General features: G+C 39.6%; 2 protein-coding genes across 2 annotated transcripts in view; both read right to left on the bottom strand.

Moving 5' to 3' along the window:
• The window catches only part of LOC143962191 (protocadherin gamma-B5-like), a 293,876-nt gene that overhangs the window by 205,123 nt on the left and 71,228 nt on the right, over nucleotides 1-17,525 (bottom strand). The window lies entirely within an intron of this gene.
• LOC143964337 (cadherin-related tumor suppressor-like) overlaps nucleotides 11,050-17,525 on the bottom strand; it is a 49,410-nt gene continuing 42,934 nt past the window's right edge. Inside the window, exon 8 of the mRNA XM_077474032.1 lies at nucleotides 11,050-11,265. Within this exon, the coding sequence (XP_077330158.1) occupies nucleotides 11,050-11,265 (216 nt within the window). The remainder of the gene's footprint in view (nucleotides 11,266-17,525) is intronic.

The following is a 17,525-nucleotide window of genomic DNA, read 5'->3' as shown; positions in this document are numbered from 1 at the left end:
ATTACCCCCTGTGGGTACAGGGATCCGGTGAGTGGGGACCTGAGGGGGTGAGCACAGAAGTCACCGGCTTGTTTGAATGAGCACTAACATCACCTTATGGTGTACCTGCATGAAGATTTGCTGTATATAGAAATTTCCTGCTAAAGAACTTTTTCTTCTAAGGAACTTTGTACGATAGTTACAGACTACTTGCACATTATAGTACTAATTAATGCGAGTATTTGCTCTCTTGGCACTTTTGCTTCTGCAAAAGTTTTTTCACTAATACTGTGTCACTTTATTTTTATTTTATGGCTGCTAATATATATTTTTTGATTTTTTGCAATTTTTTTGCAAATTTTTTTGCATTTTTTTGCACTGTTGCACACATTTTTATGCACATTTCTTTTGCACATTTTTTGCATTTTTGCACATAATTAGCCTATTTACACATTTATCCCTTTGTGGCCTACTATTTTTTCACATATGGTGTGGATTGGATCTAACACCCAGTGCATTGGATTAGGACATCTGTTATATTGAGCTGGAGATTTTTTGATATTAGCTTATTGTATTCACAAAATAAGGACTGTATAAAACATTATACAGTTAGACAAGTGGGAAAGTGACAGAAAGTTATATAAGTCAACCATTAACATTATTTTTCTCACTGTATCTTTATTTTTACTTTTATCTGTATGGTTTTATATATCCCTCACAGCTTGTTTTATGTTTGATCATGGTCTGATGATGGGATATACTTTACCAATTTTGACTATCTCTATCACATAGCACCCTTATATAATTAGTAGGTGCATAGAGTAAGCAAGGGGGTGTCTGTAACATACCCTGTGTCCGGTACTACATACTTAAGCATAGAGTATCCTTTCAGTGGCCTGGACTATATAATCTGGGGTCCTCTCCTCTTGTTTCTTCTTGCCGTTTACATTAGGAATTTTCCTTTACCATTTACGGTACATAGGACTACTATAGTCAATAGATTTCAGATCACGCTATGCAATAAGGGCACACCCTTTACTTACAAAAATATCTTCTGGAGGTAGCGCCAGGATCACTAATTTTATTTATATAACAATTGCAGTTCACAGCCTCCTAAGGGGGCTGAGAATTAAAGGGATGGCAGCAACCTATTAGACCAATACCACAGCGCTGCTCGTTTTCTGTTAATTCTTTTGGGGGTATTTGATCACCCCTGTGGTTTTTATTTTTTGCGCTATAAACAAAAGAAGAGCGACAATTTTGAAAAAAAAAACACATTCTTTTTTACATTTTGCTATAATAAATATCCCCCCAAAATATATAAAAACATTTTTTTCCCCAGTTTAGGCCGATACGTATTCTTGGTAAAAAAAAATCACAATAAGCGTATATTGATTGGTTTGCACACAAGTGATAGCGTTTACAAAATAGGGGATAGTTTTATGGCATAGTAATGTCGGTGATCTATGATTTTTATCATGACTGCGACATCGGACATTTTTGACACATTTTTGGGACCGTTGTCATTTATACAGCAATCAGTGCTATACAAATGCACTGATTCCTTTGTAAATTACACTGGCAGTGAATGGGTTAACCACTGGGGCAGTGAAGGGGTTAACCACTGGGGCAGTGTAGGGGTTAAGTATGTCCTGGGGAGCAGTTCTAACTGTGGGGTGCGTGGCTACGTGTGACATGTCACTGATCTCTGCTCCCGATCACAGGGAGCAGAGATCAGTGACACTGTCACTAGGCAGAACGGGGAGCTGCTTGTGTACATTAGCATCTCCACGTTCTTCCTCTCCGTGAGACGATCGTGGGTATCCCCGCGGACATCGAGTCTGCGGGACCCGTGACCCGACCCACGGAGCTTGCCGCAGGTGCACGCGTCCACAGGCCGCCTCTTAAAGGGCAACGTACAGGTACGTTAGTTTGCCTGTACGAGCCCTTCTGCTGACGTATATCGGCATGAGGTGGTCGGCAAGCGATTAAAATATGCATTTGCCTGATTATAACACATTTTAAGAATGTACTATAATATTTATTTAACAGTGCTAATATATTGTGCAGACCATACATAGACCATTCATACCTGTTCATACACCTGATGGAGTTCAGTAGATTGGCCTCTGCAGCAGTCACATGGTCACACCACAGTTTCAGTGTTCTGGATGCATTTTGCATGCTCTTTATAAATGTTTTTCCAATGCATTCCAGTGCATTTTTTTTCCTCTTTTTTTCACACTTGAAAAATCTTAGGACAATGGTTCGTCATGTGTGTTCTGGTGTGGTTTCATGCATTTACATGTGTTTTGATGCGTTCCACATGAAAAAAAAGCAGCGGGTTGTACTTTTGTTGAAAGCACTTGAACTGACTACACTGTGTGAACTAGGGCCATAGGAATATAGTGCAATTACTGTACATGCATACCGGATGCATTTTAAAATTGCACTGGAAAGCATCTGGTGTGAACCAACCCTCAATAAGCCTATATGTATAGATTCCAGTCAAAATTAACCAATAACAATACTTCCAATTTTCATACACACATTGCATTAGTGCACCAATCACTCCCACTCCCTTTTGACAGCAACCTGGTCATTTTAGAGCTACAATTTGTAAATTGGGAAAGGTATTTACAGGCTGAATATTGGGCGGTTCAACAGAAATCGGCAGATATTCAGCCCGTGTGCACAGCAGCCTGTCTGACAGAACCTGGTCTGATGACTGGCTTTTATCGAATAGGCATGCTGGAAAACAAGCATGCCAATGGCTGTGAGCATTGATCGGTGTGTTCTGGCAGGGGAGGCAGTCCTCTTCTCAGACCACAATAGATTGGTGGGGTAGATCGCCACACTACTCACAACTCAATACTTCACTTAGTAAGGCAGCCTCTCAGTTTTTTTCCATTCAGCCCACTGTGTTGAAATAAAAGCTCCCTGTGGGTACCTAGCATAAGTTTACTGAAAATTTTTCTTTAAAAAATCAGCACAAGGGACAATACTTACTATCATTACAATGAGAGTTATTTACGAAAGGCAAATCCACTTTGCACTGCAAGTGCACTTGGAAGTGCAGTCGCTCTAAATCTAAGGGGTAAATCTGAAATGAGTGGAAGCTTTGCTGATTTTATCATTCAATCGTGTGCAAGCTAAAATGCTGTTTTTTATTTTCCTTACATGTCCCCCTCAGATCTACAGTAACTTTTTCCAAGTGCACTTGCAGTGCAAAGTGGATTTTCCTTTAGTAAATAACCCCAAAAGTGTCCCTTGTGCTGATGGCTGTTGCTTTAGTTAAATTCAAAGTCCTCTGAGGCTCCCTTTCCCAGTAGCCATAACTTTCAGGTGCTGCGGGGAGTTAATAGAGCCAAATGACCATTGACTGACACTCACCAAGAATGACAAACTATGTCCGCCCTTTCTGTTCCTTCTCCATTTATAGAAATGGTATTAGAGCTTTGATCAGAGAAAAACTATATATAAAAGAAGGACAGGCAGTGGAATGAAATGTCTGCCACCTTGGAAGTGATAGTTCACCTTCTATGAATGAAGGAAGGGGGCGGAAAGTGCGAGCATAGTCAGCACTCTTGATGAGTGTCTGTGACACTTTCCTTGGCTTTATTAACTCCCAGGGCACCAGAAGATTAATGCTGCTGGGGTAGTAGGACTTTGGATGTCAGCTAAAGCAACAGCCATCAGCACAAGGAACACTTTGCATTGATAGTAAATACTTTCCCTTGTTCTGATTTTTTTTAAGCATATTTATCTGAATGTTTTACTGAAGGCAACTTGCTGTCTCTCACATACAGAATTATTGGTACTAAAGAGTACGCCCAGCCACCAATCAAATTGAAGTTTGCCTTGAAAGTTTGAATGATATTAGCGATTCAGGGAGAAGAGGGATGGGTAGTTAAACAGAACATGTCTCAGAAAGTACACTTTCACGATGTTCCCGAGACTGCTGCATGATGGCTGATTGCAAAAGAACACAGATGGCTCAGATTGTGTGAATTTTGTTCTTAAGCATACCTGAAGCTTTTGCTGTATATCATTATTAGCTTGCTGATTGGCGTCTGGTGCTTTAAACATTTCAATACAGCTTTAGAAGACTCATACAAAACTATATTCTCCAGTTTCACATATACATGTTATGTACCTTTTAGTATCAAATATTACTTCTTGTAGGATTCATTTTGTCATTATGATGCATTACATTTTGAATCCTGGTTACTAATAGATATTAGGCCTAAAAAAATGAAAGGGGTGTACAACTGCTTTTATTAGGCAGAAAATAAGGACATTTCTAAGATATAGTTGGATATTTTCAAATTAGGAATTAAAAATCGAGAGACTTTTACAACTATCCACAAGAAGAATGTTATAATAAAGAATCCAGCCTACATTATAACACAGAAAGAAATTGAGAGAAAATCCAAGATTTTCGAGTTATTACTGGAACTGGAATAGAAGTGATATCTTCAGATGGGGGAATTGGGGATGTCTGTTGGTGACAACAGAGATATTTTTCTGGATAAATTTAAAACTATTTCCAACTGAACAAAGACAGCAGAAAAAAAAATACAGGAGTTTTAATGATTTCCTACTAAAAAACAAAAACACAACAAAGTTTTGGCTTTAATATACTGTAAATATAAACAGGCCTGTAGAAGTATGGGATAAACTATTGCAGACATAAATAGATTGTTAGTGGTTAAATCATGGAAACTGGTGAGAATGATGAGTAAAAACTGGAGTTGGTGCCTGTTGCGACCAATCAGGTTTCAACTTTCCCTTTTATCTCAAAAAATAAATAGAAATTTCTCATTGGTCACTTGGGTTCATTTTCTTACCCAGGTTTCCTAAATAAACCCCATAGACAGATATATAGATTTAAGATGAATTTGACACTTTAGATAAGCACTTTAATTTATGAACTATTAACTTGATATCGATATGTTCAATTCAATTTGATCAACATTGTTTCTCTATTAAAATATATTCCAAACTTTTGAAAAGCATACCTGAGATGCGATATTGTCTGCAAGTAAGGAATCCTTAGAGCTTTCATTTCCAATCCCAGAGTCATCGGTGTCAATAAGATGGTCTACTGGAACACTGGACTGAGGTCTAAGGTAAGCAAAGTCCCTTTCACTAGAATCCAGAGTTACGCAAACATCATATGAGTAAGGAAGCTGTAATGTTCCATTATTAAACTGAGAAAGAAATCTGGGATCAACTGTAGGATACAGATTTGTAGCCAAAGATCCAAATGAGGTGGAAGACTTGGATTCTCGATATTTAGAAATTATAGCAAATATCACAGTGAATATGAACAGAAAAGAAATCAATGCCAAGGCTATTAGCAAGTAGAAGTGTAAGTTGGACTGAGACTCTGATTTGTTTGTCTGATTGGTCATTTCAGGAATTATCTGCTGAAAATTATCCGCAATCATTAGATTTAGAGTGGCAGAAGCAGAAAGAGGTGGGAAGCCATTGTCTTTTACTATAACAACAATGCTATGTTTTAAGGTATCCTTTTCTTGGAACATTCGTGAAGTCCTGATCTCACCTGTGTGTTGGTCAATGGTGAAAAATGATGGTTCTGATGCTTGCAAAATAAAAGATAGCCAGCCGTTGTGTCCAAAGTCAGCATCCACAGCTACTACTTTGGATATTAAAGAACCTGGTTCTGAGGACCAAGGCACTAACTCAAAGGCAGGGCGATCAGCATCTGATGATGGATACAGAATGATGGGTGAATTATCATTCTGATCTACTACAAACATTCTTAGAGTTGTGCTGCTGTTCAGAGATGGTTTTCCATTGTCTCTGGCATTAATCTGGAAGATAAATTCCTTTTGTAGTTCATAATCAAATGTGCGTTGTGCATAAATAACTCCAGTTTCTGGGTTAACGGATATAAAAGAGGACATAGGATCTTTCTCATAGTTGATGCCACTTACAGAATAAACTACTTTAGCATTATTTTCACTGTCTATATCTCTTGCTTGAATACTGAATATGGAAGCTCCTGGTAAATTATTTTCAGGAACAAATGCAGTGTAAGTCAGCTTATCAAACTCAGGAGCATTGTCATTGACATCAGACACATCTAGTTGAATAACTTTTTTAACAGTCATTGGAGGTGTGCCTTTGTCAGAAGCTTGAATAGTAATGTTGTAGGATGTAATTTTTTCTCGGTCCAAGGTACTTTTTGTAATAATCTTATAGAAATTGCTTGAAGATGACTGTAATTGGAATGGCACATTGCCTGTGATAAGACATTGAACTTCTCCATTTTCTCCTGAATCTTGGTCATGAACTTCAATTAAGGCCACCACTGTACCAGAAACGGTGTTTTCCGGGATAGGCATAGTCAAGGAGGTGATGGATATCTCAGGAGCATTGTCATTTTGATCTAATACTTCTATTAATACTTTGGAATGGGCGGCCAGTCCACCTCCATCAATGGCTTGTACAGAAATGTCATAATGTTTTGTCAGTTCATAATCCACATGCCCTTTTGTTGTAATTTCCCCATTTCTAGGGTTAATTTCAAACATCTGCAGAATATTATTTGACATAGTACTAAGCGAATATGTAATCTCTGCATTCACACCTTCATCCCCATCAGTTGCCCTGACCTGCAGAATTATATAATTTAATGGCATATTTTCTTTAATGCTTATTTTGTATACTTCTTGGGTAAATATAGGTGTATTATCATTAATGTCAATGATGGCAATGGTAATCAGTGTGCTCCCTGTTAGAACAGGATTTCCTCCATCAACAGCTGATAGAATTAGTTCATGGTAATCTTTTGTCTCTCGGTCTAGAGATGTTTCTAGAACTAGTTCAGGAAATATACTGCCATCAGAGCTAATTCTTTCTCCTAAGACAAAATGCTTGTTTGAACTGAGTTTGTAGCCTTTTAATACATTAATTCCGATATCCAAATCTTCAGCTTTCTGCAAAACAAATCTTGCTCCTGGTAAAGTAGATTCACTTATTTCCAATCTAATTGTCTCATAGAGAAACCTTGGTGGATTGTCATTTATATCTTGAATTTCAATCCTAACATTAAAAACATTTAAAGGATTCTCAGCCACAGCATCAAAGGTCAGGACACAATCAGCTGCAGCCCCACACAGTGTCTCTCTGTCTATCTTCTCTGCAATATATACATTTCCATTATCCAGATTGATACTGAAATATTTTTCAGACACACGTGAAACAATACGGAGTTTTCTCATTGAAAGATCCTTCACATTCATTCCAAGATCTCTTGCTAAATTCCCAACGAGTGAACCTTTTCTCATCTCTTCTGCAATGGAATAATGAATCTGAGCAGAGACTGAATGACACAACCAGGAATATAAAGAGATCATTACTTGCCATCTGATTCCTTGCAGTGCCTGTCCATGCTGCCTCTTCAAGCCAGTCATTTCTTTTGTTTCTAGAAAAATGTAGTTGAAATAATTTGAAGATTAATTGAGATAAAATGTCAGAACACACGTCTTCTTCTTTGAGAGACCTGCAGCAGTCACATCCCATGCAGAAATGCTCTGTTTTTTTGTAATTGTGTACTGACTGCCTCATAGAGGTGCTTCTGGATCTCCTATGTTCTCCTTATTGGCCAACAGCGGCACTGTGAGGTCGAATTGGGGAATTGCAGTGTCTTAGAAAAAATTTCCAAGTCATTATTTTAGATATTATTACATCTGATTCATTTGTGAATTCTAATATTTGAAAATATGTTACCATCTACTTCCATTAAGTTTTATGAATATGTAAGTATGTACTTAGCGCTTTCAAGAGGCTATGATAGATATTTGCATTAGTATAACAAACTAAATAAGGCACACAAGAAGTCAGTGGTAAACAAAAAAATAACTACGAGTTAAGATAATTTAAACTTAAAATATAATTATAGGAGAAATCAAAATCAGATTAAAAATGTGTTAGCTGGAGTTGGGCTTTCATTTGGCTGTCACTTTTTTTTCATCTTTTTATTGTAAACAAAACATATAACATACACAGATGTGTAAGAACATAGAAAAACAAAGTCCTGACGTGACTTCAGCATGTACCCAAACAAGGGTCTCTGCAAGTTAATACATAGCAAGAAACATCCAAAACCTCATGCTGGTATTGACAGGTCTAAATAATTATCTATATTAGCTCATGCTCAAGAAGGATCTAAAACAATAGAGATAAACAACCTCAGTAGAGTATCTTCCCGATAGAGAGGGGATATCAGAGGAGGAGAGGGATGAGAAGAAGGGGGTGGCAGTATTGGCAGAAGTATTTTTTGACTCAGTCAGATGTTGCTGTGGAGGGTTTTACAGCCTCGATGGTAATAAGTATCTTTATACAAGTTTAGAACAGTATTTCCATAAAGAAAGGGAGGGCAGAGCCTGTTTTTTCCAGAATAAGGTAATCATTTTCCTGGAATAGAAGGAGACCTATCAGGGTCCTCTCTGCCACTCTAGGCACTAGCTCCTCCACCAGACCCAACAGACAAATTTGTGGGAATGGAGCCACCTATATGCCCAGCAGGTCATTTACTACAGAAAGTATTTGAGCCCAGTACACCTTGATTACAGGGCAGGACCAAAATACATGGATAAAGTCTTCTGGAGTACGACTACAACACCAGCACTCCGAAGACAGGGAGGGTCTCATTTTATGAAGCCTAGACGGAGTAATGTATGCCCTATGGCAATTACTGTATATTGTATGAGATGGTCTCGTAGGGAGACAACAATTTTGAATGGGAAATCCCAATCTTCAAAGTCAAGCTCCAGAGCATTCTAGGATCAGTGCTGGTGAAGTGCACACAAATCCAGGGATGAGACTCAGAGGAGATGAGCTTATAAGATAGAAATGGACTTCTCTGCACAGTTATACCTTATAATCCTTTCGAGGTCAAGTTGTGCAAATTGTCTCTCTCCGGGGGGGGGGGGGGGGATTTACTTTTGAAAGCATGGGACAACTAACTGCAGGTATCTAAATAGGTGCGAGGGTGGGACATTGATGGTCCAAGGTACAGATGGAATTATCTGTGGCAACATCCGAGAACAGTTTGAAGTTGTATTTGGCCCACACTAGGGTTCTAGGTTCAGGGATCGCCAAAAGATGTGGTAAGTTGGGGTTATTCCACAAGGGGGCATTTGGAGAAACCGCTGCTCTTGGATATTTCTCCCAAGTTAACCCCACCCTCAAAGCTTGGAGGGTTGTGAGCATGGAGGGAGTTACATCATAGGGAGCTTTGGGCCCCTTAAAAGGTAAATTTGACAGTGCCTCCAAAGCCCAGACCACTGCTTCCTCCACAATCACCGCAGAGTTGGTCATATCCAGGGCCACGCACCAAACCGCTGTGATGAGCTGGCTTGTGAAAGAGATACATTGAGCGCCTAGATGCCACATGGAGCCATTGTGAAGGGAATGAGTTTTAAACTTGATTACCAGAGGGCAATGGTCTGATAGGCCAGCAGGGAGATATGAGACCTCAACAATATCAGTCAGCATGGCAGGGTTAGCAACTGCATAATCACTTCTGGAGGAATTATTGTAAGAGGTGGAATAACAAGAATAGGCTTTGGTGGAAGGGTGCTTCCATCTCCAGACTTCTGTTACACCAGCTGACACAGCCCAGTTCAGTAAGTCCCCAGTGCAGGACTTAGGTGGTATGGGTCTATCTAGGTCCAGAGACAGGATGGCATTAACGTCACCCATCATTAACAGCTTAGCAGGACAATAGGGGGTAATCCTCTCCAGAATAGCATACAGTATTTCAAGTTTGAATGGTGGAGGAACATACAGTATAAGCCAACAATGACATACCACTACTTCCATAATGTGAGCACCAACAGTACCTACCTGCCATTAAGGGTCAGTGTGTACTGCTTCAACAAAACAAGGAAGGGTTTTATGTATCAGAATCAACACCCCTCTGGCATAAATAGAGTAAGAGGCATGAAATGCACCCAGGCTTTTTTCAAAGCCATCACCTTACAGCCCATCAGATGTGTCTCTTGTAAAATCAGAATCTGTGGATTATGCGGTTTGAAATACTGAAATAAAAGAGCCCTCTTAAATTTGGAGTTAAGACCCCTCACATTCCAGGATACAACCAATACCATATCTCAGTCACGTGATGACAGGATCAGGAGAGTAAATTACTCTACAGGAGGATCTAGGGACTGAAACACCAATATAATAGACAGTAATAGAGCACAAGCCAAAATTTACGGTAAACAAAATGAGCACAACCCTAACGGTACCCGGCACCTCCCAAATGCTGGTGGTCCTTCAGACTGCACACTCCAGGAAGGAAAGGGAGGATGGGACTGGAGGGAGTATGGTCCCAGAGGAAGCAAACTGCAGTCAGTAGCAGTGAAACCACTGAATTGGGGGGGGGGGGGTATTTTTGGGGGACTCAAAAAGGTAGTCAGATAGGGAAGCAGCAATAAGTCACAAAATTAAGAAGTAAGAAGTTATCACTTATTGATTAACCATCCTGGCCCCAGACAATGGACTCTTCTATTGTGGAGCTGATAATTAAGCCCATTAAGAACAGTAGGACAGTAGGCACATAGGAACAGTATATTCGCCTGGACAATAAGGGTTATCGATCAGATTCCAGGATAAAAATCAAGACAAGGTCCAAACACTTGCTGTGATACGGCTGTTGGATTACATCTCACACAGGGAACTCGCAGGTGGTAGAATTAGCGACCATCTAGCCAGGATGCTGCAGCCGCCAGAGTTTAAAAAAATTTGTCGTGGTCGCCGTCCACGACCCGGGGCTTACAAGGATAGAGAAGGTTAAACTTGAGGCCTTGTTCCTGGAGCCTCTTTTGGAACTCTGTGAAGGAGCAGTGCCTTTGCTGTTTCTCCAGTGAGAAGTCTGGGAAGAGAAGGATCTTAGTGTTCTCATACCGTAGCTCTGGCTGCAGCCAGAATCTGACCACGGTCACAATAATTGACCAATTAAAAAAAAACGCCACGGTGGTGTGGGGCCTGTGGCTCCTCTCCACCACAAACATGAACGTTGTTTCGTCTGAGTCAATTCTCAGTATCAATGACTTTGTCCTGAAGCGTTTTGACTTGAATCTGCAAGGCGTGCACTTCTCTAAAGTCTGTGCTGGTGGAGTCTTCAAGCTGTGAGATATGGTCCACTGGCTCCAACATCCTGAATCTAAACTTATCCAGATCATGGCGCATAAGGCTGATGTCTGGGGCCAAATAATCGATCTTGCCCGCGAGGGTATCTTTACAGAACTTAACAGCATCATTATAAGCCTTAATAGCTTCCAGGAAGTGGTAGAACTAGCCCCTTCCGATGGCCCAGTAGGTGTCTGAATAGCCAGTGACAGGGTGCACACAGGGAGCCTTGTGGCCAATATGGCCGCCGCGGGAGAGGAGAAGCATGGAGTACTTGCAGGATTACAGGAGGATCTTAGCCTTCCTGGTGACAGCGGAGGGACCCGCGGGTGCTCAGTGCCTTCTTTGAACCCAGGTTGTCCTTGTGGAGGCTTCCAGTGGAATAAAAAGGAGTCCATATAAGTGTCAGGATAGCAACAGGAGCAAAGCTCAGGCAATACATGTCCACTCAGTCTTACATCGCGACCACAACCTTGTTTGTCACTTTAACACTGAATACCTATTAAGACAAATCTGTCCACAGGGAGGAAATGCCGCAGTACAATTCCACTGCAGAATAAACAGCACTGTCACCATATTATAGGAAGTGAAGAAATAAAGGACCTACTGACAGAATCAACAGGTAATGCAACTATGTTATGTGAGACTCAGAAAAAACGAAAATAATTGTGTTAATGCTAGTGACAAAGTGCGGTATATATGCCTTTTAGGCATTCAATCATCAACCAAATGTTATTACCTAAAAAACAAATCATATCTGGCAGAGCTACATAACATCAATTCATATATCAATATAAAATGACAGTGATATTGGAATGGCATAAAGAGAAAAAGAGCAAGTTGTATTTCTCAATCCGCATACAGTGAAAACAAGTTCCATCTGATTGGAGATTCCAGACACTAAAGTTTCACAGTGATCTACCACCAACACCTCCACGCATGAGAAAAACCAGGGGACAGGTCACCCCTGTTGAAAAACACTCTAAAGGCCCATACACACGATCAGACTTTTTGACAACAAACATGCAAATTAGCTGTTTTGGAGCAACATCTGACTGTGTGTACGCTCCATCGGACAAACTTTTTTGGTTTTCATCTGACTTTTGTTGGCTGTGCGAACGGACAAACTTTCTGGCAACAAAAGTCCGATGGAGCAAAGTCTGATCGTGTGTACAGAAAACCATAGGACTTTTGTACAAAGTACAAACAGGCATGCTCAGAACCAATGCAAAAGATCAGGCAACAATACAGAAGTTGACCAAAGGTGGCAGTAAAGAGCAGAAAAACCACATGATTTGGTGAAAGTTGGCTGAAAAAGTCCTGCTGTGTGTATGCAATACAAGTTCAGGGCCGACGCCCTTTGTACAAAAATCCAAGGGAAAGTTTGTACAAAGTCCTATCGTGTGTATGAGGCTTTACCAGACTCAACTGGAAAAAAGGCTTCAATCGATAAACACAGGTGTCACTCTATAGTCAGATGCCCCACTCTCACACTACAACTCAGAAGTGGGCTCTTTGCACTGATATTCTCATGCGGAAGCAAAAAAAGGTAACCATAGCATAATACCATTTAAAATGCTTTAATAAAACCCCCCTCTCCAGAAATTCACTTACAATATAAACAATAAAATCAGACAATAAATCGATATAACGTCCATCAGCATCTGGGAGGGATCCGATACCAGGCAGGATCTCCTACCTCGCTTTGCAATGCTTACTAGTGAGCGCCCGTCCCGATCAGCATGATGACGTCACTAACTGGCAGTCGCTTGGCCCAAATCTGATGTGTTTCATCATCAACGACATTATCTGAGGGTATGGCCAAACGGCACCACATGCCAAGTATATATAACCCTCGTCCCAGCCAATTGGTTCTATGTAAGCTTCGTTAAGTGGACGGCTGCCATGGTAACTCCCAATCGGCTCACACTTCATGGTTAACTCTGGACGGACATGTCTAAAGCAATCTGTCAGTGCCCAAAAGACACAGGTTGAAATTACATATAAAGTCAGAGAACCATAATATTCTAGGGTGTAATTTATCATATAATCATCCATCTATTTACATTGACCAGAACAGCTAGAGAAAAAGTTATATTTAATTAATTAGCGAAAATTATAAATATAATTACTAATAATGTGATGGCTAAAAATAACGGAATAAAATACACTACTGCTAATTATCAATATACCTCAATAAAAATCTCAATAAAAATCCCACAAGGGTCTATGAGTATCCTAAGTTGGTTTGAATGGAGAAGATGCCATAACAGACACCAAATATATACATATATTATATACATATATTACATCCATATATATATATATATATATATATATATATATATATATATATATATATATATATATATATATATATATATATATATATATATATATATATATATACTAAAACTCAGCTAAAAATCCCTAATAAAGCAGTTTACATCTAGTTCAATATTAATTTCCCTTGGTGTTAACCACTTTCAGACCGGACCAATTTGCTGGTCAAAGACCAGACCACTTTTTGCAATTCGGCACTGCGTCGCTTTAACTGACAATTGCGCGGTCGTGCGACGTGGCTCCCAAACAAAATTAACGTCCTTTTTTTCCCACAAATAGAGCTTTCTTTTGGTGGTATTTGATCACCCCTGCGGTTTTTATTTTTTGCGCTATAAACAAAAATAGAGCGATAATTTTGAAAAAAACGCATTATTTTTTACTTTTTGTAATAATAAATATCCCCCAAAAATATATAAAAAAACATGTTTTTCCCTCAGTTTAGGCCGATACGTATTCTTCTACATATTTTTGGTAAAAAAAATCGCAATAAGCGATTATTGATTGGTTTGCGCAAAAGTTATAGCGTTTACAAAATAGGGATAGTTTTATAGCATTTTTATTAATGATTTTTTATTATTTTTTTTTTTACTAGTAATGGCGGCGATCTGCGATTTTTATTGTGACTGCGACATTGTGGGGGACCCATCGGACATTTTTGACATATTTTTGGGACCATTGTCATTTATACAGTAATCACTGCTATATAAATGCAGTGATTCCTGTGTAAATGACACTGGCAGTGAAAGGGTTAACCAGTGGGTGGCAGTGTAGGGGTTAAGTGTTCCTAGGGGTGTGTTACTAACTGTGGGGGGGTTGGGCTTTCATTTAGTGTACACTGATCTCTGCTCCAATCACATGGAGCAGAGATCAGCGTCACTAGTTGCTAGGCAGAATGGAAAAATGTTGTTTATACAGCATTTCCTCCATTCGGCCGCTCCGTGAGACGATCGCGGGGATGCCCGCGGCGATCGAGTCCGCGGGTCCCGCGACCGGACTCACGGGGGTCCCGACCAGCGCGGGAGCGCGCCGCCGGCGGCGCGCTCCCGATGGCACGGCGGCAACGAATATTGGACGTACATGTACGCCAATATGCCTGCCCGTGCCATTCTGTCGACGTACATCGTCGTGCGCTGGTCGGGAAGTGGTTAATGTATCCATAAGGAAAATCCACTGGGGTTTTCTCTTCGATATTTGAACCCCTCCAGTTCAGATGTACACAATCTTCCTTTCTTGTGGAATTTTTTTAAAATGTAAGGATACACTATGGTACTTGAACCCAATTTCGATGTTAGGTATGTGCTCAGAAATCCTAATTTTAAACTTTCTTTTAGTCCGACCAACATACATTAAATTACAAGGACACTGTAACACATACACTACATGTTTATACCTTTATGAACCAATAAATCTTCCCAATTGTTCATCAAATCTACCTCATTTCAATTACACACTTCATTTAAAGGCCCACCCCATTGCTCTCCCCATTTTTGATGTGCTACATGTGTAGTGTTACACGTAATAAATTCTGAGATACTGAATATCTTATTATTACCAGTGGACCTAAATTCTGATAAACCTCTGATGGGATTATTTAATTGTAAACATACACTACACTTTCTGCATGAATAAAAGCCTGTGCATTGCCAAAACATAACCAGAAGGTCGAGCACTTTTTGTACCACCCTATACCCAAAATTTGGGGCTTTCCGATAAATAAATGACGGATGCTCTGGCAATACATTCTGTAAGCCCTTGTACACACGGTCGGACATTCCGACGGAAAATGTCTGATCGGACCGTGTTGTCGGATAATCCGACTGTGTGTGGGCTCCATCGGACTGTTTCCGTCGGAATATCCGACCAACAAAGTTTTAGAGCAGGGCTATAAAATTTTCCCACAACATGATCCGATTGGACTTTGTCCGTTCGTTTGTAGAGAATTCCGATCGGACAAAGTGCCACGCATGCTCAGATCAAATTCCTATACCAAATCTATTGGCTACTAGCCTGAACGTAGTCCCGTCGTAATGAAATAACGTCACCACGTTTTGAACGATCGGATTTTCCGACAACTTTGTCCGACCGTGTGTATGCAACAGTTTCGGACAAAATCCGTCGGACAAAATCCAACGGATTTGGTTGTCAGAATGTCCAACCGTGTGTACAAGGGCTAAGACTCTATCCAAACACAATACATGCCAGTGCCGTCTAAAAATCATTTCGATTTCCTTTTTTTTTCCTTTTTGTGTATGAAATCAGAGATAAAACCCCATTCTCATCTGGGGTTCTGTTGTCATTCTCTGTCATTCAAACATACATCTCCTGGTGTCTCCACCAATTCTTTAACAATATTATCCAAATGTGTTCTTTTTACCTCCTTTGGATAAATCTATCACTAGTGACCTTTGAATGTATCATAAAATCGTCATCCGTAGTGCAATTTCTTCTTATTCTCATCAGCTGGCCTTTCGGGATATTTTTCAACCAGTGCGGATGATGTCCACTGATTAACGGCAAATAACTATATAGGGAGGTGTATTGTAGTGCACCTACCGGTCAATTTGTCTCACTGGATCTATAAGCGCTTGGACTTAGGTAGGGGTTAAATGTTATTATCTGTTGATCCTGCAAGAAGATCTAGTACAAACCTGACAGGTTCCAACCCTGCAATACTCTACCCAAAACTATAAAAGAAGTTATTTAGCTGTAGTAAAACTTTAAAGAGTTACTCTATTTTCAGTGAAAAAGTGAACATTTATTACGCCTAGTAATGCAAACAGTGTTCTAAGGTGTACATGAAATGCAACACTAAAACATTTTTTCACATCCATTATATCTATGTAAATATACATAAGTGCAATTTCTACATATTCAACTTACTTTATGTGATTTTGAGATAAAAAGGTATGTGAATGTCATTTTTAAAATCAGTTTGCAGAAGATATATTGATGGGAGGAGCTTGTGACGTGATGCGAGTGTATGCCGGGACGTGGCGGCCACCTTGTTGGCGGTGTGTGAGCTGAGAGTTTGTATCCAGCATCAAGCGTTTTAAAACTTGAATCTTGTGAGCAAAATATCTTCACTTTTTTATGAATAAAATCATATTAATGATTACTGCACCATGAGGACTATTCCTTTATGTTTTATGGGATTAATACTAGTGTGGATCTAACAGTGTGAATACTGGGAACAGAGCATGGAGACCAGGGTACCTGTATCCATCCTGCTTTGCCTGTTTGATCATGGTGTGCTAAGACCAAGGGATATTACCATATCCGATGCTCATTTGACCCTTGTTATAAGAGCTCAAAGAGGAAGGTAAGAGGCAGTGTGTTCGGGTGCCAGTGGTGGTTCTAATTTCCTGTTTACATTCAAATTATACCCCATCAAGTGTGCTGTTTCCAATCACTTTTGAGAATTAAATGTTTTATGGACATTTCCTTTGAGTGCTGCACCTACTACATATCAGTTTCATTGTTGTTCATCAATATTTTGCTGGTAGCTCCAAGGATTATTTTTATCTTTATTGACACCCATCCCTAAGATATATTGGTTCTATTGATTATATTCACTTATCATCTATAGAAAAAAAAAAACTTTCTTTAGACTTTTACAAAAATAAATACATTTATTAATTAATAGAACATTAAATAAATCAATTAATAAATCATATGCCCTATAAAAACCTATTATTAACATACAGTTCACACTTTACAATTGCCACTGCTAGTTTTAGGCTAACCCTAAATAAATGAAAATATCTAAATTCGGTCCTGCCTGAGTCGCACAGGGAGTGCTGTATACAAAAACACACACTCTTCAGTGTCAACAAACCATTGCAATGTTGCTATGACATACAGAGAGCCAATACAAAGGTGTCATTTGTTATACATTAATTTTGCTATACCATACATGGCTCTAAATCAGAAGTGCAAGATGATGCCATAATCTGTTTTAGCGACCAGAGTATACTTCTAGGCTTAGCCCCAGTGACTGCCTGTCTATTACCCCCTACTGGCAGGGCATTGAATAA

Source organism: Lithobates pipiens, unplaced genomic scaffold (genome assembly GCF_037356315.1).
Source record: "Lithobates pipiens isolate NorthernLeopardFrog02 unplaced genomic scaffold, aLitPip1_a1.2 Scaffold_8, whole genome shotgun sequence".
NCBI lineage: Eukaryota > Metazoa > Chordata > Amphibia > Anura > Ranidae > Lithobates > Lithobates pipiens.
The sequence above is the reverse complement of the archived record's forward strand: the minus strand, read 5'-3'. Positions and strand labels throughout refer to the sequence as shown.